General features: G+C 51.4%; 2 protein-coding genes and 1 long non-coding RNA gene across 4 annotated transcripts; 1 reads left to right on the top strand and 2 right to left on the bottom strand.

Annotated features, from left to right (window-relative positions):
* Window positions 1-462: 462 nt before the first annotated feature.
* On the bottom strand, window positions 463-9682 carry MCM5 (minichromosome maintenance complex component 5). The gene is made up of 17 exons (XM_048302303.1): window positions 9593-9682; window positions 9223-9405; window positions 8284-8410; window positions 8042-8170; window positions 7578-7750; window positions 6150-6305; window positions 5896-6062; window positions 5107-5278; window positions 4893-5004; window positions 3987-4130; window positions 3618-3683; window positions 2859-3035; window positions 2643-2755; window positions 2346-2474; window positions 1952-2094; window positions 1254-1381; window positions 463-825 (listed from the first exon to the last, which is right to left on the bottom strand). Exons 2-17 carry the CDS (start codon window positions 9387-9389, stop codon window positions 724-726), a joined length of 2205 nt encoding a protein of 734 aa, XP_048158260.1. The 5' UTR covers window positions 9390-9405; window positions 9593-9682; the 3' UTR covers window positions 463-723.
* Window positions 9683-11741: 2059 nt separating this feature from the next.
* HMOX1 (heme oxygenase 1) lies at window positions 11742-17950 on the bottom strand. Of its 2 annotated transcripts, XM_048301110.1 has the most exons (5): window positions 17808-17950; window positions 17367-17487; window positions 14571-15062; window positions 13843-13954; window positions 11742-12486 (listed from the first exon to the last, which is right to left on the bottom strand). In XM_048301110.1, exons 1-5 carry the CDS (start codon window positions 17837-17839, stop codon window positions 12350-12352), a joined length of 894 nt encoding a protein of 297 aa, XP_048157067.1. In that variant the 5' UTR covers window positions 17840-17950; the 3' UTR covers window positions 11742-12349. The 2 variants fall into 2 exon arrangements, with proteins under 2 accessions (XP_048157067.1, XP_048157066.1); XM_048301109.1 differs by lacking the exon at window positions 17808-17950 and having other exon boundaries at window positions 17367-17693.
* LOC125324786 lies at window positions 15832-19490 on the top strand. Its single transcript, XR_007203129.1, has 2 exons — window positions 15832-15916; window positions 17126-19490. It is a non-coding gene; the product is annotated as an uncharacterized LOC125324786 (long non-coding RNA).
* Window positions 19491-21604: the final 2114 nt, after the last annotated feature.

Here is a 21604-nt window from a genome sequence, read left to right as displayed (position 1 = left end):
AGCAGGGAACTGTGCCCATGCCTCCAGCAAGGCTTTCACACAGCCCCTTAACACTTCAGGATAAAGGGCTTTGCTTTTACAAGCCCTGGGAGAAGGCAAAGAGGGGCAAGCAAAGAGCAGGGAACAAGCAGGACAAAAGTCATTTGCTTCACTGCCACTGGCCGAGGGGAAAGCAAGCAGCAGACTGCACACAGGGACTGGGTAAAGTGCCTCCCACCCTGCTGAGCCCAACTGGACAGCCTGTGCCAACAGGCTTTATGCCTTAATAGACAAACCCCGAGTGAGAAATGAGTTTCTGCCTTCAGGGCTGTTGGTGCTTCCCATGAGGCTGGAGCCTGACTGAGGGCAAGTGCGTAACAGAGGGCAGGCAGGAGGGACACCTTTCTATCCAAAATCCTGCACCACCTCCAAAGGAGGAAGGGGATCCACCCCCTCTGCCCCTCAGGGCCAAAGATCCCAAGCTACCACTATCAGTTTTTATTTTAATACAAACTAAAAGCTTTTGGAGTTCAAAGAAACATGGACACGACACAGCAACAGAGCACACAAGGGAAACCCTAACCATCCCAAACCCTGGTTCAAGACGGAGGCCTGGGGCTGTTTGGCTCCCCAAGGAAAAGCTTATTTCAGGAGCAGTCCCCAGCTCCCTGGGGCACTCTTCCTGCTCCTGGGCAGGTGTCAAGCAGCAGCAGCAGCTCCCTTCTGGAGCCTGGGACAGGGCGGTCACTTGATGCGGTACAGGACTTTGCGCTGCATGCGGTGCTGGATCTCCCCCCGCCGCATCATCAACTGCAGCACCTTGTAGATGGCATGTTCTGGGTACTTCTGCAAAAGGGAAGAGCAGGGGAAGGTGAGCCAGCACAGAATAGCTGACAGGAGTTCAGCAGGAACCTGCAACCTCTGCTAAAGCCTGGCTATGACTCTCTAGAAGGAGAGAGCCCAATAGTCCAAGATACTGATGCTCCCTTCCTCTTTCACTATTTCAGGTGTGACTGCAGCCAGTGTCACAAATCAAACGGTTCTGGTCTCAAGGGTAGGACCCCAAACCAGTCCCAGACCTCAGAGCTTTTGCAGAAATTCGCCTCAGTCCCCTTAAACTCAGCAATCACTTTGCACACCATTCCCTACAAACAACTTCAAAGGCATGACCAAAAGGCTCTTCAGTCAGCTCTTGGGAAGGGGTTTCATGCCCCCAGCAGCAGCCTGGGGTCCCTGGTTTCACAGCCCAGCCCTCCACGGGGTCTCTGACCCACCTGCCGCATGAAGTCCTGGATGATGCTGTGCTCCGACACCTGGGAGCCGATGGCAAAGCGGCGCTTGAGCTGCTTCTCAATGCGGGACAGCATCTCTTGGTCCTCCTGTGTTGTGAAGCCTTCTGCCCCTGCAGGGAGACACTGTGTGAACTCCCCAGATGTTACTCTCCAAGACAAGGTGCTCATCTCCTGTGTCTCCCACCATACCTGCACAGCTTAGCTTAGAGACTTTAGAGAACCCATGAACAACTGCACCATCAAAGGCTGTGGAGCACCAGCTACACAACTGAACATGGACCTGACTGCTGGAGCTTTCTTCAAACCCTTTGTTCCATGCTGCTGCCCAAGGAAACATTGTCTTCACCCCCACAGAGAAAGATATTAGAGAATTAATAGGTTGGGGAACCACCTCCAGCACCAGACTCTGCCCTTGGGACCACAAGGGGCCAGACCAGCCCTCCCCTGACCAGCACAGGAGACGCTCAGTGTCATTTGCCATTGCCCTCCCTGTGAGGCACAGCCCCACAGCCATGGCAGCCCCTTGCTGCCACAAGCATTGCTTTGTCTTTGCTCAGAAAGGAGGTCCAGCACCTGCGCCTGACAGCCAGGTCATGGGAGAGGAGCTCGTCTCTCCCTGCCTTGAGCAGCCAGGCCCAGCATGTCTCTCCTGCCCCCAGCACAAAACACCTCCTCCTTACCTGACAGGCTGCCCGACATGGCCGCATCGAGCGTGGACACCTGGAAGAGCCGCAAGGCCTCCTCAACATCTGCCTCGGTGGCAAAGGGCTGAAGCCTCATCTTCGCCAAGGACTCGGCAATGCGCACGATGGCCTCCAGCTGCCTGTGGCCACAGGAGACATTCCCTGCTTTCTACTGCAGCTAAAAGGGTGTTTTCTTCCCCCTGACTCCTGCCATCCCCACCTACTCCACTCCAGGCACCTCCTGTCCCCACCCACAGCACTTTCAGTGTTTCCCGGTTCAGGGCCACATCCTCACATCCCAGCACTGCGCCAACCCCCTTCCTGGGTTACCCCAGAGTAACGCAGCCCCAACCCCAGAGGTGCTGGTGGGCGAGGAGGGGGTGCTGCTCACCGGATGGTGATGGGGATGCTGGAGCGGTGGTCGCTCTCCTGCTCGTGCTGGCGGGTGCCACTGCGCATCAGGATGTAGCGGTTCTTCAGCTTCTCCGCCGCCCCTGCCGACAGCCGAGGGCCGCACTTCCTGCAAGGGGGGACTGGAGCTAGAGGCAGCACCACTGGGGAGGGTCCCCTGGGCACCACTCCCTTCCTTGGGCCATGCTGCTGCACCACTGTGAGCCCCTCTTGCCTCTCACCACTGCCTCCCACCGCACATCCCGGGTGCTGCCAAAAATGCACTCCCGTCACTCACGTCCGACAGAAGGAGATGAGCTTCTTCAGCTTGTTCAGCTCGATCTCGCCCTCCACGGCCTGGGTCTGCGTCAAGGCACTCACGTGTAAGGACATCACGTGCTTGGCCAGTGTCTAGGAAAGCAGAAGGCAGTCAGAGAGCAGGAACCTCCCTGCCTCCTCCTCCCAAAGAAAGGGGCACTGTGAGTCCCAGCTGCACCCGCGCGGCTCAACCCACCATGTCTCGCTCCTCATTGTGCTCATCCTTAACGATGAAGATCATGTCAAATCGGGACAGGATGGTGGGCATAAAATCAATGTTCTCCTCGCCCTTAGTCTCATCCCAGCGCCCAAAGACAGAGTTGGCAGCTGCCAGCACCGAGCAGCGGGAGTTGAGTGTGGTTGTGATTCCTGCCTGTGGGGGAAGGCAAAAAAAGGGATGGTGTCAAGACCACTTCCATGTCACAGCAGGGCAAGAAGGCCACTAGTTCAGTGAAAGGTCCAAAGCTGTTTTCAAGGACTCATCCTCAATCACTTGCATTTAAACAAAGCCCCTTAAGCGGTACCCAATTGCTCTGTAATGGTGCAGCTGGACCCACATGTCCTTCTCAATGGGACTGGCTTCAGCTGAGACTTGAGCACTGAGTAATTTCATTTAAAACCTCTTGTCAAAGGCAGAGACAGAGGAGCCCTCACCCCAGGTTTGTGATCTGAGACAAATACTAGGCAGCCAGGACTGAGTCCTCCTAGGCAGCTCTGGCACAAAGCATAGGTTTGCAGGAGCAGCCTGAGAGTGACCAGCAAGGAGAAGCCATGAAGTTCAGGCTGCCCAAAGCCTCCATGCAGGGCTAACTGGTCTCAGACCAGAGATATCAGCAATCACCAATACCACTGCCTGGACTCTAAAATGGGCAGTTCTGGCAAAAGATGTGTGACCACTGGTTGCTGGGCTCTCAGTTTCCCACCTCAGGGCAGCATGCATCAATCCACAGCTCACCTTGGCAATGGAGATGGTCTGCTGCTCCATCGCCTCATGGATGGCCACGCGGTCATCCTCCCGCATCTTTTCATCCCGGGTGAGAGAAACCAGGCAAGGAGAAAAAGTCACCATCAGTCACTTGTGCCAGACCGCTGCTACACACCTACTGAAGTGACCCCCAACATAAAGCTCTGTGAGGACCTCCACCCAAGAGAGCAGGATGTAACTGAATTCCCTTGCAGCCCCATCCCCCCCGACCTTCCCTGAAAGGAAGTGAGGCAGTCTCAAGGGAGTTGCCCTTCCTCCTGCAGCTCTGGGCTCTCCTGGGACAAGCTGGCATCCCAAGGGCTCTCCTTCCCACTCCCACATAGGCAGCCCCACAGGTACCTTGTCGAACTCATCAATGCACACCACTCCCCCGTCTGCCAGCACCATGGCTCCTCCCTCCATGAAGAAATTCCTGGAGGAAGGGTCGCGCATCACTGAGGCTGTCAAGCCGGCAGCACTGCTGCCTTTTCCCGAGGTGTACACCTAGTGGCGTGTGGGACAAGGAAAGGGACAGCACATCAGCTGCTGCAGCACCCAGGAGCCCACTGCTCTAGCTGAGATAAAGCACCCCTGGCTCTGCAAAGCCCGGAGCTCCCAGGGGGAAACACAAGAACCCTTCAGGAACAGCCCTCAGCACATGTAAAAAAACAGATGTGCTGGGCAAAGAGCAGGACTATTGCCTCATCCCAAGCCTTGGACTAAGCAGCTGTGGCACACCGGAGGGCACGCAGACACACAAACACAGATATTAAGTACAGAACAGGGAGTGATTCATTGTTTGGTGGGCTGCTGCATTAGCTTTGTTTTCCCCTGGAGAGAACAATACAGACAGAGGCCGAGTTTAATAGAGACTACAAAAAACCACTGCTGAAAACATAATTCTATGCCTTGGCTCAGGCTGGAGGTCCGTGCTTGTGCTGCAGTCAACTTAATTTGTCCTGACCAGCCAACCCCTCTGCTGATCAAGTCTCAACAATAAACAGCAGCACCAGGCACGTCTGTGGACATCTGCAAACAGCCTGGCTCATAGCATAATAAAAGGCATGACCTGCTTCCCCTTCCCTCCCTCATTCCCCATCCCTTCTAAGCTAGTGCTGCAAGTGGCAGTTCACACCTCTGCCAGCAAGTCCACCTGTGGATGCACAGGCAGGTGTCTGCTGTGGCTACTGTCGTGTCTCTGGTGCTAGACAAGGGGCAGAAGGCAGAAAAGGGCTGCACTACAAGTGGGCACCTCAAGCCACGTACCCCAATGGGTGAACACTTCTCAACGAACTTCAGCAATTGGGACTTGGCCGTGCCAGGGTCCCCCAGCATCAGCAAGTTGATGTCCCCTCTGCGGGTCAGGCCATCTGGGAGCCTGGAGTGACCGAGTTGGGAAGAAGAGAGGGAGGAGAGATGGTGAGCCTTTATTCTGATAACAAAGCACTGACTTTGATAACAAAAGCTGACTCTTCCCCACCTCTTGCGGGAGCCTCCAAATAAGAGGCAGGCGATGGCCTTCTTGATGTCAGTGCTGCCATAGATGGAGGGAGCGATGCTCTTGGCAATGGTCTCGTAGATGTTGGGCATGGCAGCAAGGCGACGAAGTTCCTCCTCTTCTTGAGGTGTCACTGAGCCTGTGAAGCTATGTCCTGTACAGGGATGAGGGGAATGATGCAACAGTGAACAAATGGATGTTTTAAAGGAAATTATACCACTCCCCCCCCCCACACACGACAACCAAAATCCCCTCCTGAAGATCAGGCCAAGTGCCACCAGGTGGGAAGGGTGGAGAGGGCAAGCATCTGCTAACCCAGCAAGGCAGGCTGTGCCCTTAGAGGCTGGTAAGGAAAAGGATCTTGGACAAAGCAGCTCTGCAGGAACCAGAGGGAAAATTACAGTCAGGACCATGTTTTAAATACAATTTTAACCGTGGACTTCAGCTGGGATCCTCAGGGATGGCTTAGCAGATTCTCACTAAGATCAGTAAGACAAAATCACTTAAACACCATGGAGGACTCAGACTGAGACCTCCTCATTTAATATCACTGAGGAAAAGTCCTACAGCACACAACTAGACAGAGCTCAGGGCAAGTCAGACCCCTGGAATGGCTTGAACCTTCTGCTATATGAACACCAGAGAAAGACCAAGGCTGTGATTTCAAACAGTCCTTGCTGAGGGATCACCTTGTTCAGGAACAGGGTGGGGAGTGTCTCGCAACACCAGGCTACCAACACAGACCAAATGCACACCAAAAGCAGCCCTCACCTGAGCCCTCCACGTCCACCTGGATGCCCACCACGCGGATGTAAGCGCTCCGAATGCCCACGCCCACATTGTAACGGCCTTTGTTCTTGCTCTGCGCAGACTTCTTGATGGAGTAGATCCCCATGATAGTGACTCTGTTCCCTGGGACAACTTTGTCACACAGGTACCTAGAAGGGGAAAGCAGAGGATGGTAGCGGGAAAGGATGGCACCAGCAACAGCCAGCAGGGTCAGGGTGGGAAGGCTGTGCCAGTACCTGTCACAGTACAGCTGCAAGTGCCGGGGCATCTCCCCGTGCGGCACGGCGTCCGGGGACTCTTGCAGTTTCAGGACCTGGAAATCCACGCACTTGCACTTATCTGGCATGATAAAATAGGGGTCTAGAGGGCACCTTGGGCGACCAGCTTGTTCTCTGTGCAGAGAGATTAATCAGGGAAGGCTGTTAGCACTCAGGAGCCACCCCTTGGAGTGCACCTGTAGAGGGGACAGCAGTGACAGCAAGGAGCAGCTGCCCCTTCCAAGCAGTGCCACATCAGCAGGTAAGGGCAGACATACGGGGCCAGACCGGAGGCCACCAAGCCCTCTGTCTTGTCTTCACCAGCTGCCAAATATGTACATGAGAACAAGCCAGAGGCAGGGTGTCACTTGTCTGAGCACTCTCCCTGCCTCCCTCCCCTCCCCTGCTAGCTGTAAGCAGGGAGGAAGGTAATTCATTAATTACGCAGAAGGTAAGAGTACAGACTCAGTGACACGGCAGGGCATTTTTCTTTATAACCTCATGCACGAAGCAAATGTTAAGTGGTTTCTGGTGAGAAAGCAATTAGCAATGTGACAAGGCTGACATCCACCTCCCAGTCTCTCAAGACATATCTGCCTTGCTAGCTTACAAGCTCTCTGAGACAAAGAGCAGCTCCACGTCCTGCTGCCATCTCAGAATGGCACGACTGATGCTTGACTCCATGCAGGGCTTTCAGGGAAGGCAACACAAGAGTGCAGATACACTCATGCAGTCAGGGATCAGGAATGAGGTGCTGTACAGACCACACACAAGAACGATCCCCAGCCCAAACCCCTCTCAAGCTGCATTAAGAGTTCAGGTGCAGAAAATAAATACTGGCAGGTATGAGCCAAAGATACAACCCACCAGGACTCACTGCCTTGAGAGCTACAGCATGATGGCAGCCTAATGCTCACAGCTCTCACAGGCACCAAGAGCTGTAAAGCAGGATAAAAAGGCTAGTAGAAAAGCATCCCTAAGGAAGGTAACACAAAACAACCCCCTCAGGAGGTGGAAGCAAGGAGTTTGTTTGGAAAAGAGGAGAGCAGCTTAACACAGCATTATGGGACAGCTGGAGGCAGGAATGGACCTTTACATACAACAGGCAAAGTTCCCTATGAATAAAAAGAACTCCCTGGACATGGTCACTCAACATTGCATGCAGCACTGACCATGCAGGGTCACAATCAGCATGACCACAGATGGACAGCTAAAACTTGCCAGCCACAACTGCACACTGGCACATGGGCAGCACGAAGGGTGGAGGCAGAGCAGTGCAGATGCTGCTGCCTTGTACAACAGGGAGCAGATTCTGCAATGGATGGGATGTAGAGCTGGAGCAGGAGGAAGGAATGCAGTCTTTTCTCCCCCTCCAGCCTGCTGGAGCATTCCTGTGTCAGTCCTTACGTGTTGCATTTCCTGGGCAGAGCGTAGCCCTCCAGGCCTGGGCGCACCGCGATGTTGCTGATGGTGTTGCGGCAGCTGCGGCACTGGATGGTGATTCTGGTGGCTTTGGCTCTCACAGGGGTTGCTGCAATTACAATCCCGGGGATCTTCACAAGGTGGGACATCTGGTCAGACTGAAAGGGAAAAGGTGAGGGGACAGTGAGAAAGCCATCAATGGAGGATGTGAGGGAAACTACAGAGCATGAGCGCCAAGGACAGAACACTCTGTGCTGAACATCACTGACAGCAATAACGTCCCTGCAGCAGGAACCAGCAATAATAGCCCTTTGCAGTCAGATTTAAGCTGCAGTGTATCACTGCTTGTAAATTTGTCTGTGAGCTATGTGACCAGGTAGCAAAAGCTACCCTGCAATCACACCCACACAAGCACCGCTCTGCGTGGCAGCCGATTCACTTCACCTCACCTTCAGGCTGCGGATGTTGGCTGCGTTGGCATCTGACCTCAGCATCACTTGGATGTCCTGGAGAGTCTCCTCCCCTGAGGGACGAGGACGAGTGACCTCATCTGCGACTTCTTTTGCCGCTTCTTCCAACTAGAGAGGGAATAGCTGTGCTTTAATGGTCTGTCCCAGCAGAACGTCAGGGCTGCTCTCGCGATGTGACAGCGTTCTAGGTTGCCAACCAGGCTGCCAACCTCCATTCTTACCAGCTGCAGGTGCTCTGCTGGTTGCTTGTACAGATAGTCTGCGAGATCTTCATCAAAGCTGGCCAAGTCTTCCATCTCCACCTCCACCCAGTACTGCCCCAGGTTATAGTGCCGTTTGAGCTCATCCCTGGAAGGCAGAAGTGGCAAAGGTTTGCAGGGCAGAAAGCACCAGTCACCCACAGTGGCCTTAGAACAAGCAAAGATCAGAAAAGGCAGGTTCTGCAGGTAGTTCTTGGTTTGGAAAACAAACAGGGAAAATTAGGTGACTGCTAGGAGAAGCGCAGGGGAACCTGGGCAATCTTTCACCCAAGCCCACTTTGAAAGGTGACATAAGACCAGGGACACCAGTGCTTGCAGTGGCAATGTAAAGTATTTACTAGAGTTACGTGACCAGATAAACAATGAGAAAATTTCTATGTAGGATAGTTATAATCCTAAGACGCAATTTAAAACAAAGGAAGTAATAACAGAACAGACAAGATTTTCCTTAAAAATGCCAGGAGTCATGAAATTCAGAGGTGAAAGACTGTTCTAGCCCTTGATTATGATGTATCTCCATGTTTTCTCAGTTGTGTCTCCAAAATGCATAAGCAAAGGGATGGCCAAAGGAACTTCATAGACTTGGAAGGCGCATGTGGAGAGTGTTGCACTGATTTTAATGGATACAGACAATACTCCAGACCAGAAAGCACTACAACTTCAAGGACAGACCTTGAATTTCAGAACTAAGTGCAAGCCTGGCAGTGTGGATCCCTCTATTGCTACCTCTGCCACTGTCTGTATGCCTAAAAATTTGTGAGTACACCAGACCTCCACTTTTCTATCAGGTTAAATACAAACATCTCTTAATACCGAGCTTTTTACGGCCTACAGGAAGAGATAAGTGACTATTGTATATGTGGGGTGTGCACTGCAGGAGAAAAGGGGCCACAGCAGCACCTGTATTTGAAAGTGAAGCCCGTCCGGTCTGTGCCTACTCGGTACTGCCGCAGGAACTCCTTGAACCGCTTCTGCAGCTGCGACTTCCGAACCTGCCCCTCGTCCACGGACCCATCTGCCCCCAAACTGTCGCTGTAGTAAATTCCGGGGTCGTCGAAGCCGGACATCGCGGCTGCTGCTCCTCTGCGGGGGCGAGAGCGCTCGGTCAGCTCCCACCGCCTCCTTCCCCCGCCCCGCACCAAGTGCTCCGCGGGATCGCCCCTCGCCTGCCGCTCCGCTCCGCACCCCGCCCCACCCCACCCCCACTGGCCGCGCTCTTTCCCCGCAATGCCCCAGGGACCCCCAATCCCAATCCCCTCCCGCCCCGCACCTCGATTCCCGCCGGAATCCGCCGCCAACTTTTTCGCGGCAAAAGCGGCGCGCGGCGGAAACCAAACCGGCGCAGGGCGCGCGCGCCGCCTCCGCCGCCGCGCGCTCCGATTGGCCCGCCCGCCGCGCGCCGCCGCCGATTGGGCCGCGGCCGCCCTCCCGCCCCGCCCAGAGAGGGAGCGCGCGGCCCCGCTGCCGCCGCTGATTGGTCGGGGCGCTCCGCCCCCTGCCCGCCCCGAGCGGTTTGGCGCGAAATCTGGGAGCGAAGAGTGAGGCGAAATGGCGGGTGGGCCGCACCATTGCGGCGGTGCGCGGAGGGGGAGCGGGTGACACCATTGAGGGCGGGGGGAGCGGCCCGGGAGGTGCGGGAATGAGGTGAATTAATACTGCTGTAGGCTCCTGGGGCCTGTCACTGCTTCAGGGCTTCAGGACACGAGTTCTCCGGGATGCCTTCCTCCTGGCTAGTAGTGAATTTAGGGAGAAGGCTGGCAGGTGGCTGGGTGCACATTTTGGCCCTTCCAGAGGGTGGGAGTGTGCGCCCTAGGTGAAGAGAAAGCTGGGAAGCGGAGTGCATGGCAAAGGAGGTTTCAGCTGCAGCCGTGGGAAATAAAGACGGTGTCGTCGTTGCAGAGAAACCAGATGTATTCATAAAGATCATAAGCATGTACAAACAAAGCCTTAGTCTCCACCTCTGTGGACTTGAGGCTCGGTCTGGAGTCCTTCAATGTGTGATAGCGATGGCTGTGAGATACCCACAGCACCACCTCTCCTGCTGTGAGCAGGGAGGGTATGATGCCAGCCAGAACCTGTATTTTCCAACTTTGAGGTCGGGCTCTCTGGGCAGTGGAGAGGGGCTGAGAGGGGCTGAGTGTGGTGCAGTGTGATTCCGAGCTCATGGACACGTGTTTGGCTCTTTGGGATCTTACCTCAGCATGGTTGAATGAACAAAATGGTTTTGTTGGGGTGCTTTAGAGGGACTGAATGGGTAGAATTTAATACAAATCGGAATGAACGAGTTCTTGTATTGCTATCAAGCCTCATATCCCTGCTTTTCAAGCACTTGACTGTCTTTTTCAAGAATTAACTATTTTTTCTGGCAGCGGGATCCAAAGAGAGAATTATTAAATGGGGTTGGGGAAGGGATGTGTAGTAGATAAGAGCCTAAGAATGATGACAGTGCTGTTTTCCCACTGCTCATTCTCAGCAGGACCTGCCTTCTGATTCTTGTTCCTTGAGCAGGTTCAGTGCTGGTCATTAAAATAGATCAGTAGGAACACCTGTGTTTGGGATTAAGGTCACAGCCAGAACACGCAGATCATGGAGACAGATTGATCACAGAGGCTTTCTGGTAGAAAGAGAGGACTCTGGGGTGATAACACAGCAGTTTTGTCAGTCCCTGCAGTGCCATACCCAAACTGCAGCCTCTCCTGTGTTGGGAGAGCTTCTGGAGCAGGCAGGGCCTGTGGCTGGACACAAAGCCAGCCCTCCAGACCTGCCCCAGCAAAAGGCAGGGACAGGAAGCTGTGTGCATGGCCTGCTCCAGCAGTGCTGTGTGTTTGGAGTGCCTTTAGTGATGCCACGTGTGTGCCGACTCCTGGGAGTGAGGGGCGTTGGTTTGCCACTCGGGTGAGGGCGTGTGGTTGTGTGCTTGATGCCTCTCATTCAGCTACCTCAACCAAAACCTAGGATGCCTTTAACTTTTGGGTGGTGAAAACATAGTTGCAGTTCTGATTCACGCTGAAGTTCTTGCAAAGGCAGCCTGGTAATGCAGCCCTTTGCTGGCAGCTCAGGGACAGCTGTCCTGGTTTCCCCCAGCTGAGGGTCCCATCCCCTTTTGCTTGTGATAGAACAGCAGCCAGTTCTTACGTACCTCTTCCACCCCTCAAAGATGCTTTGCACGCTCACTGAATTTCATGGTGTTTCTAGAAATAGAGAGCAGTGTGTAGGAGCTGAAGGAACCTGCCCCAGCTCATAACAGGTTATTGTTAGCACTGAGTGGGAGCAGAGTCTGGCTCTGATGATAGCTCCCACTTCTGTCTATTGTCACGTCTGTGCAGGCAGCAGCTCCAAAAGACATAAAACCAGGAGGAAGAAAGACACTTCCTCTCTCCCTGGGTAAGGCTTTAATAATAGGAAACACCAGGCCTGAAGACTTTACATTGAAATTTATTATGTGTATAAATTATACAACCAGAAAAGAATGACACTGTATCTTCAACAACTGTCTTTTGCTTTTCAAAGACCAAAAATGATTGGACAAAGAATTAACAAAGACCTACTAGTGTCATACAAAACCGTCTGTAACCCATGGGAACCATGTGGCTCTACAGAGAAAGTGATCACAGTATTATCTAGCAGTATAAAAAAACTGAGCAAAAAGAGCTCTGAGGAGCTCTGTATTTCTGAGGAAAGACAGATGTCAAAGCTGTGTTTCTGATCCTGTATGCTTTTTGTAGGCACTCTGTAAAGCAACGACAATTCTTGGCCATTGTTCTTAGCCTTTCCTACCCTTGGTTTTTGGTGATAAAGTTAGTCTCTGAGAAGAGCTCACACCAAGCACAGGAGAGACTTTGCCTGAACCCCCTTACAGCACAAAGAGAACCCCTCTTTGATTTCTGGGGAGAAAAGTCTCCTAGTATTAGTGGCAGAACCAAGATCACAGTACCCAGTCAGGGGTAATTTCTCTCGCAAGGACTGGGGAAGGTGGATTAGTTCAGGTTGAGAGAAGTCACAAAGAGAAGATGAAGGTCCTGCTTTTTCACATGGCAAATAAGCCCACGGCAACTGTCATGGCGAGGAAGCTGAGGGCCACAATCCACCGCACCAGGGACATGGTGGGTGTTGTGTCTGTATTTCTCATCTTTGTCCTCTCACTTTCTTTTCCAGCTGCTGGACCTAGATCAAATAGAGAGAAAAAGAAAATAAAGACAAGTGAGAAGAGGTTGTGGCAAGAAGCTGCTAACATGCCACGTTTGCTCTCCCCAGTGCCAGAGCACACCCTGCTGGAGTCATCCAGGGAAGAAGGAGAAAGCCCAGAGCCCAGATGGGAGAAACGGTGGCAGCAGGTTCTGCTCTCCCAGTGGAGAAGGGAAGCAGCAGACTTGACCTGGGAATCACAAAGGCTCACAACCCCTCTGCCTGTAAATGACTACCAGCCTCTTCCCTTGTCTCCTTACAGGCTTGTAATTGCGCTGCCCAGCTCCATCAGACCCCTGATGTGTGCAGAAGACAGATAAATACTTAAGCCAGAATTTTAAAAGGCATTTTGTCTCCTATTTCTCATTGATTTAATTAGTTAGGCATCTAATGACCTTGAACAGTCTTCAGCACTCCAACCAATTTTTGCAGTACAGCTACAGGATGGGATTCCTCATCCAACACTAGGTTTTTCTGAAAAATCTTACTTGTATGCATCTATTGGGAAAGGAATGGCAAAGTTTCACAGAGAACCTTTAATGTCTTTCCCACAGAAGCTGCTTTAAGCTTCACTATCTAGAGATGCTTAAGGCAAGGCTTGCTTTTCATTCTTTGCTGTGGGAAAACTGTGGTTCAATCCAGTATGCACTGAAAAAAATCTCCATTTTAGTTTCAGAATGTGTAGGTCGCAAGGGTTTTTTTATTTGAATTGCGTGTCATCATGGAAACCACTCTGCTCTGTAAACATCTGAGCTTGCTCCTCACTCAGGTACAAGCCTGACTTACAAGCTGATTACATTCCACCATCCAGAGCAGTGCTCACTATAAACCCAGCACACTCTCTGGAGTGTTTTCAGTAAATACTTCTGAAAGGCAGGAAAATGATCAGAGGGAGATACAGTCCAAAAGGACAGGCTGCTGGATAGGACTGTGTGTCCAGAAGAGCCTTCTGTCAGCATCACAGCACCACGGCTGATCTGCGGCACCCAAAATTGATGCCTTTTCTTCTCTGAAATCAAGGTCAGTTTTCCCTGTGGTGAATGAACCTTACATTTGTTAAAGCCCTAGAGGTGGAGAGAGGAGTCTCTTTTTGTAAAGCTTCCTCACTGACACTCTTTCTGGAGAGCCCACATGTGTTATCCTTGCTCTGTCATGTCCAGAAGAAGCTTTGCACACAGCAGTGCCTCTCCTTGCACTACCTGCTGATGGCTGGAGAAGAGATGGGGCAAGCACCTCGTGCTTGTTTCCCAATGGCTTTTACAAATAAGGACAGAGGAAGGAAGGAGAAGGAAACAAAGGAGCACTGTGAAGCACCTGCCCTTAGAAGTCTCTTACCGTGCTCATGTGATTTGTTGATGTTCCTCATGCGAAGAAGCTCTGCTTTTGGCTGCACAGGGTGACCATTCTCCTGGCCCTTGGACACCAGCTCCTGCAGTGCCTCGAACACCTGAGAAGAAGGAATGCTGTCTCATTATGTGGCCTCCTCTTGTTCTTTCAGTGGACCCCTTGCCCCTTCTCCAGCCACTTAAGGAACTGGAGGAAGTCATGAGGCTTCAGTCCAAGTCTCCTGGCAAATTTTGCACAGAACAAAAGCTGCCTGTGAGGTCAGGAGGATGTCTCTCAAACTCCTTGCTCAATTTACAGATTCTCCTTGAAGCTTTCAGCTAAGGAGAAGGCTATTGCCCATCTTCTGATGGGAAGGAAAGCAAGGTACCTGTCACCTAGTCAGAGTCCACAGAGGACCTGTGGAACTTCACCACAGAGGCAGGACAGATAGTAGATGGTAATCCCCACTCCAGTATGAGCCCTCATTCGTATCTGAATAGTGGCACATGGAAGAGACCGGATTCAAACACGAAGGGAGGGAGAAGAGCTTTTCAGAGACCCCTGTTTTATTCGGCTCCCAGGTCGGAGAAGCATGGCCATCCAACTCTGACCAGCTCACCCTGATCCACAACTTCTCATAAGCTCCCCAGCAGCAATACTGGCCTTCTATTTCCCTTCAGCTGTTTTCTTGTTTGAGAGAGGATGTGGGCTGGCAGGGCTGACTGGTTGTTACTCACCTGTATATTTAACAGGAATGCTTTCTTGGCCTCCTCCATGACTCTTTTCTTAGTGGCAAGGTCCATCTCGAGAGCATTCATGCGGGAGCGATAGAGCTGCTTGAACTTGGTGGCATTGGAGACCCCATCAAAGGTGAAGAAAGCCAGCCCTTCCCCAGTGCTGGGCAGCTGAAGGGCCTTCTGGGCAATTTTCTTCAGCACCTGCCCCCCTGACAGGTCTCCCAAATACCGAGTGTAGGCATGGGCCACCAGGAGCTCTGGCTCATTCTTGCCTACGTAGTGGAGCCTCTCGACATATTTCTGAGTAGCCTCAGGACATGGGATCTCTTCCCTCCAGTTTCTGCCATAGAAGTACTTGAGGTCTTCCTCCAGGGCAGCTTTGCGGTGCAGCTCCGCCGGAAAATACACTGGGGCATAAACTGGATTGTTCTTGTTACGCTCAATCTCTTCCTCCAGAGCAGAGTAGATGAAGTACAGGGATGCCGTAACCATCTGAAAGGGAAGAAAGAGGATGAGCTACAGGTGCATGTGTTTGCCTTTCTCAAGTCTGTGGGAAAAAGTGTACTAACAAAAAAGGCACACCCACTGTGAGTCATGCACATCTGTGATGTTGCAGATTTCCAGTGTGGAAAACAGAGTGCAAGGTACAGGGAGACACTGTTTAGTCCCTCCCCTTCTGCTTGAGGCCACAATCAAGCCCTTTCCAGCAGGTATGGGTCTTACTGGCTCTTCAAGTCACTGCTTTGCCTTCAAGTTGAAGTCCTGCAGCTTGATGTCATGTAAACTGGAGCCCTGCTTAAGCATTCCTGGTCTCTTCCCATTCCCTCAGTCAATAGGGTATTCCCAAAGGTATCCTTTCTGGTACATTGTTCAAATTTGAATGCTCCAAAACGTGGCTTCCCTTTGTGGGGCCTTGTGAGATGCTAACACACTCTGGTTATTTTTCAACATATTCATCCTGTCAGCATCCCACCATCCTGGGGACTGAAGCACCACCACTCTGCTCACTCAGGCATGCAAGTGGGGTTGCCTCCTTGCTTGCCCCAGGGAGACAAGATGAAAGGGAGCTGGAAGCACAGCCTGCCTCTGAAAGATGCCTTTGTGAAGGAGTGCTGTGAGGCTGTGTTCTCCCCTCTATTTTGAAACCATTGTTATTGTTGTTTTTCCCAGCTTATGTGATACTTTCTATCTGCCAGCTTTTCCACGTGGTCTGAGACAATATAGCTGTGTTCTTTCCTTTTCCAGGCATTCTGTTTTCAGAGGCTGTTACACCTACACCACCCCTTCCTTACCCTGGGACCCCTTGTGAGCAGCAAAGGGTAAAAGATGAAGGTGTTGCAGTACAGGTGAGTCTGGGGAGGGGGGGATTATGCTGCTCACAGGAGAGAAAGCAGTTTCCTTTCTCACAAAGCTGTCAGTTCTGCAGGAAAAGAGTTCCTGTTTCAACCTTTCCCCACTGTGCCAGCAAACAGGACTTTGATAAGCACATGGGCAGTGACTGGTTGTGGAAACAAATATCCACCATCTGGGGAGTCACATAGCAGGGCAGATATATAGGTCTGCCAAGAGAGTAAACAAAAACAGAGTTTTTTAAACAGTAACCTGTTACCCAGCTTACTGGAAAAGAAACAAAAGATGGGAACATTGCCTTAAAAATTAAGCAAAAATATAGCTTAACTGTTTTCAGAGGCAGGGAGTGATTTAATGAGAATGGATTTTTTAAACTTGTTAATTTTTAAAGTTCATGTCCCATCTTGTTCCCCTGACAGCATATAAAAATCATCTAAGAAACAAAGTTTTATTTCTGAAGGTCTTTTTACACTCTTGCCTGTCTCAAAGTTCACTGCCTAACCAATGCCGTATTTCTAACAGCAGGAAGTCAGTATCTGAGATTGAATTTATGCTTGACTAAGTATTCTGAATGTCATCTGTCAGAAGTAAGTAGTCTCTTTCCTACTTTTGTGGATTTATTTGCCAAGGAACAATTGAACAACAAAGTAATTAAGTCACAGGTTGAATCGGTAGCTGTTATTTGCAAGTCCATGCGTCACATCCTACAGTCTCTCAGGAATTTCTGGCCCAGGTGTTTGCTTTGGTTTTGCTCACGGCTTTGTTATGTGGCTCACATCCCAGGAATTGTATCTAGCCAGGTTAGGCTAATATGTGGAAATGTTTCTCTTTTATCTCGAAAAAAGCAACAGGCTCCTGCTTGTTAGCAGCAGACACGGATTGCTCAAACTCAGTCTGCTTTTGAGTTATTGTTCATGATTTGAGCTGTGGTATAACTCAAGTGATAATGCTAAGTTCAGTGCCAGCAATGATCCCACATCCTCACTTTCTCACCATCCCATCATTATTTCTATCTGCAGCTGCCTAGAGTGTTGTAAATATAGAATTCCCCCTCTTTTGGGCATTCCAGCTGCTCAAGTATCTGAACATAGTTCTATCTGCATTAACCATCACTGGCAATAATTATCATGCAGGCATTTATGAAGGAAGAGAAAAGCAATAGCATTAGTTCCATCAACCTCTCTGTCCTTTTTCTCCTGTTTCAGCTTGGCTGTCCATCCTGATATGCAGAGTCCTTCCCTACCTTCTGCAAGAGGAGCCAGTAACACCTCAGGGTGCAGGAGTTTGATGTTTTTAATCTTTTTCATAGGAGATGCTGATAACAGCATCATGTCCCCATCCTCCTTACTTGGACTGGCCCCATCCTCCTGCCTTTAGTGCCCTCACAGCCCATCTGATCTAACTGGTGAGGAAATCCCATCCTCAAGCAATGCTGCTATGAAGTACCTTAAACTCCTGGAGTGACACCTGCCCCTTTTGGAAATTCCTCATGAACGGTGTATTCTCCGCCCGCTCGTGCACCTCCTTGGTAGCTTCTTTCAACAGTTCTGACAGGTCTGTGGACATTCTGGGGAAGAACAGTGAAACAGGTATTAGTGCTGTCTGCTCTGACAAAATAGATCTTAGCTCTCCAAGACAAAAGGGGGAGCCTGGGATGGCAGGAAAAGGAGCAGAGCATTCCGGAGAGCTGTGGATGGGAGTCAGAGAGCACCAGCTTTCCAAACACTGTCCCGAGCAAGCAAGACTGACAGACTCCATCCAGAAGTGAAAGCAGCAGCATGCCTTTCCCTGCAGAGCAGGAACAGGAACAGCATGCCTAAAAGCAAGGGGAGAAACACAACACTCCCCTAGCAAAGCGCTTCCCTCTCACTCCCGTCCCGCTCTCACCTTTCGGAGCTGTGCGCCTGGGAAGTTTCCATGTTTCTCCACGTCGTTTCACTCCTCTGCTTCCCTGCTGTTGCTCGTGCTTTCCTCCTTCCTTTCTGCTCCCAGGACAGTGAAGCTCTGAGCTGGGCAGCCTGGCTCCCACATCCAGCTTTATACGGCCAGGCCACGTGAGCAGTGAACCGCTGACCTCAGTGTGAGTACAAACTTCTTGCAACACAGCAGCACTTCCCTTCCGAGCCTGGCTGTCACCCTCTCCTGGCCTGCAGCCCCAAGGAACCAGAAGGAAGTCACCTGATGCATCTTGATAACTAAGCACAAACAAGAGGATGTCCAGAAACTTCTCTTTTAAGGGTGCCTGGCTCTGTAACCCTTTCAGTGCCTTGCCCGTGGCAGGCAGAGCCCGGGTACTGCAAGAGGTGCTCGTTGTCCTGGAGACAGTGGGGTTGGACAAGGAGGGTGGATTTACAGGGGATTTAGTGGATTTAGTGCCTGGGGCAGGGAGAGCAGCCTTCTCTCCCTACACCCCAGTCTGTGTCCCCTGCACCCTCCCTGGAAAGCTAATCCAGCACTCACCCTCACCTGCTCTACCACAGCTCAGGTAAAAGCATCTTATCTCCCATGGCCGTGCATAGGCATGCACCACCTCTGGCCTGCAGGTGCCAGAACTGCCCTTGAGCAGTTCCCCCTTGCCCTTGGCACTGGGCAGCAAACCCTGACGCTGTGCACAGAGCCAACACAGGTGTGCCAGTGCTGACGTGCAGAGAAATCCATTCCATGCTCTCTTGCTCATGGAAACAATGGCATCTGATTAGTTTGACAGCTGGCTCCTGTTGTCATCACAGCAGCGTGCAGGGCAATTTAGGAAAATAGCACTCCATCTCCTAGATACCCAGAAGGCTGGGAGAGCTGAAAAGATATCATACGGGACTTGGGGGAAACTGAGGGAGTCTGCAGAGACTTTCAAAGGCACATAATTTCTCTGATGTGGGGAAAGAGTTGGACATGGTGCTTCTGCCAGTAGCTGTTGCTCTGCTGGGTTTTTTTTGATAAAGTGGTCAGTGAAGCAGCCAACAAATGAAGATGGGCCCTTCTTTCCCACCTGTAGCTGGGCTGGAAGCTGGGCTAGCAGGGATAGATGATTCATTGGCTAGCTGTGCTTTGGGAAATCCCACATTTGTGCTCAGCCCAAAAGAGCAGGGCACTTAGAGCCACCATTCCCCTGCTGCTGCAGGTGTGAGCAAGTCCCTGACAGAGTCGTGCAGGGGGTGGTGGGGAGGCAGAGCCTGGGGTGGAAGGAGAAGGACTGTGGCGTCTGCTGTCCCTCTGCAGCCAGTCCCCTCTGTGGATGCTGCCATCCAAACCAGCACCTCACCTGTCTCCCTGTCACTGCACCCACACCAGCCCCAGCAGGGTTGGAGGCTGTAGGTTAAAAAGCTGTTCTGGAAAAAATATGCTTCCTCGCTTCTTTTTTGACTCCAGCAGACATCTGGCTTGCAGTGTTCAGGAAGGATTACTCAGCATTTCCATCCTGACTCAGCCAGACTTTTCCTGTCTTGCTTTTGTCTTTTAAAGCAACAGTGCATGCTGGGAAAAAGCTGACACGTTCCATTCTTACCCCCATGCCACTGCAGACAACTTGCTTACTTTTCTGTAAGGTAAAATAAATGTATCAGGATGTCTGAATCTTCAAAGCAAGTGTGACAATGCCCCAAACATCTCCTGGGAGTGCAGAGTCCACGTGTAGAGCAGCGAGTGGCATGGCCAGTCCCTCCTGGAAACACTGATACCAGTTTGCTACAGAGATGGCCCCAAAATGAATGTTTCCCTCTGGCATAATTCCTTAATACTCTCATTTTCTGTCATTTTCAGTGAGTCCTATTCTGACAGGGGAAGCTGGAGCACAAATTGAACCTCTAGTTCTAGTGGAGGGATGTAGGAAACATATGAGAATTACATGAGAATAAGAATTATATTATGAGAGTAATATTCATTTTGTGAAATCATATGAAAATAATCCAATCCTCAAGCCCTGCCCCTCCTTTCACCTGCAGCCCTGGCAATGCACCCAGTTCTTCCCCAAGGATTTTCTGGGTGCTTTCAAGCCAATGACTTTGTCCCCAGCTTGCCTGCCTGCCTTCTTCCAAGTAGCTGCATGCTTGGAGGCCATATAAAGGATGTATCCCAAAGTCCTTCTCTTTTTCATCCAGGATTGTGGTAGGTTTGAATGAGACTCGGGGGAAGAAAAAGAGAGTCTAGTCATGTTGCTACCATTCCAGGTAGGTTTTCTGGCTTGTAACCATACTGCCCCAGGACATGGAGCAGTACCTCCTCTGGATCCTGGGGCTTTACCTTCCCCATGGCAGGTCACAAGAGATGCAGCTCACCTCTGCCAGGAGATTTGCAAAGGTGCAGACAAGCAAGCCATGCCCCATAAGTGATTTATGCTGTCTGATCTCCCGCTGATTTGGGTTTCTTGGGATGGGGCAGCTGTGAGACTGAGCCTAGCTCTCTGGAAAGGCCCAAATGCCCTGCAGCAAGATGGAACGAGAACTGAAAGTGGGGTGTCATCATCTTTGCAGTTGCTGGCCTGGAGCATTTCTGGTCCCATCCAGTGTTCTGCAGCAAGGACTTGAATTGCTTCTGCTGAGCTGTTGCTTTGTGGTAGGGGGAAGGTCAGTGACACCGAGTGAGCCAATGTGCCAGCAGGGATTCGTGAGGGCCATCTCTTCCTCAAAGAGAACTTTGGAAGTTGACAGTTGAGAGCGGTGAACGAGGAAGGAGATGTGTGCTTTTAGTGGAAGGAACAAACTGGCTCCCAGAGCAGAGCGGGCCATGGGAAATCAGAGGCCAGCTGCATCCAGATCACTAGGAAATTTTGCTTGAATATCACTGAAGTATCAGAGCTGTGGTCTCCACCGTGCCTGCCAGAGGCCCTGTTGTCTCCTTCTCTGCCATCGATCTCTGGCTGGGTGGTGCCAGAGCTACGCACTGTGAGGACACCAGCAAAACTGCCCAGGGGATTTCTAGCAAAGATGAATAAAGTAGCCTCAGGCAAGAAGATATTTGCAAAAGTTCCTGCTGGGCTTAAAAGCCTGTCTGCACATCCCAGCCCCTGAGAAAATGCTTAGTCATGAGATGGGAGATGAATGGTTAAAAACAACAGAAAGTTATTGAGGGGTCAGTGTTTCCATGTGGAACAGGAAAGTGGGGAATTTTCCCCTCTTTGTACATTAGCAGCCTATTTTGCCAGTAGATTTATGGCCAGAAGTATCTAGTTACACAGGCAGTCACGGGATGCAAAGTCAGCTCTCCTGAGTCCCTTGTGGGTAGCACTGTTCCACGCTGGGCTCTGGCAGGCTCAGCTCAGCTCAGCTTGGCTTGGCTTGCGTGGGGAAAACCAGCCTCAGCCAGCTCAGAGGGAATGATGGGCTCTCTCAAACCATGACACAGCAAAATGCAGCTGCCTGGTTTGCACTCGGAAAGCTGACTCAGTAACCAGGATTTGCTGTGTAATGGTAGGGGAAAAAGGAGTTACGATAACTGCTTAAAGTTACTTGCTCTAGGAAGGAGTCCATGCTGGAATTTACAGGGATATCCTGTGTGTTAATCTGTGTTTACCAAAGGGACATTACCTCTCCCAGCCCTGCCTTGGCAGAACTTACTGTGCTCACTGCTCTCTCAGCATCCAAAAATCCCAGTCTCGATCAACGATACGGGTGGAAAAAAAGGAGGTCAAGAGTCCAATGCACTGGAAATCCCTATTGGGAGCTCAGGCACTGCAGCTGTTCATGGGGCTG

This window comes from Corvus hawaiiensis, chromosome 4 (genome assembly GCF_020740725.1).
Source record: "Corvus hawaiiensis isolate bCorHaw1 chromosome 4, bCorHaw1.pri.cur, whole genome shotgun sequence".
Classification (NCBI taxonomy): Eukaryota; Metazoa; Chordata; class Aves; order Passeriformes; family Corvidae; genus Corvus; species Corvus hawaiiensis.
The sequence above is the reverse complement of the archived record's forward strand: the minus strand, read 5'-3'. Positions and strand labels throughout refer to the sequence as shown.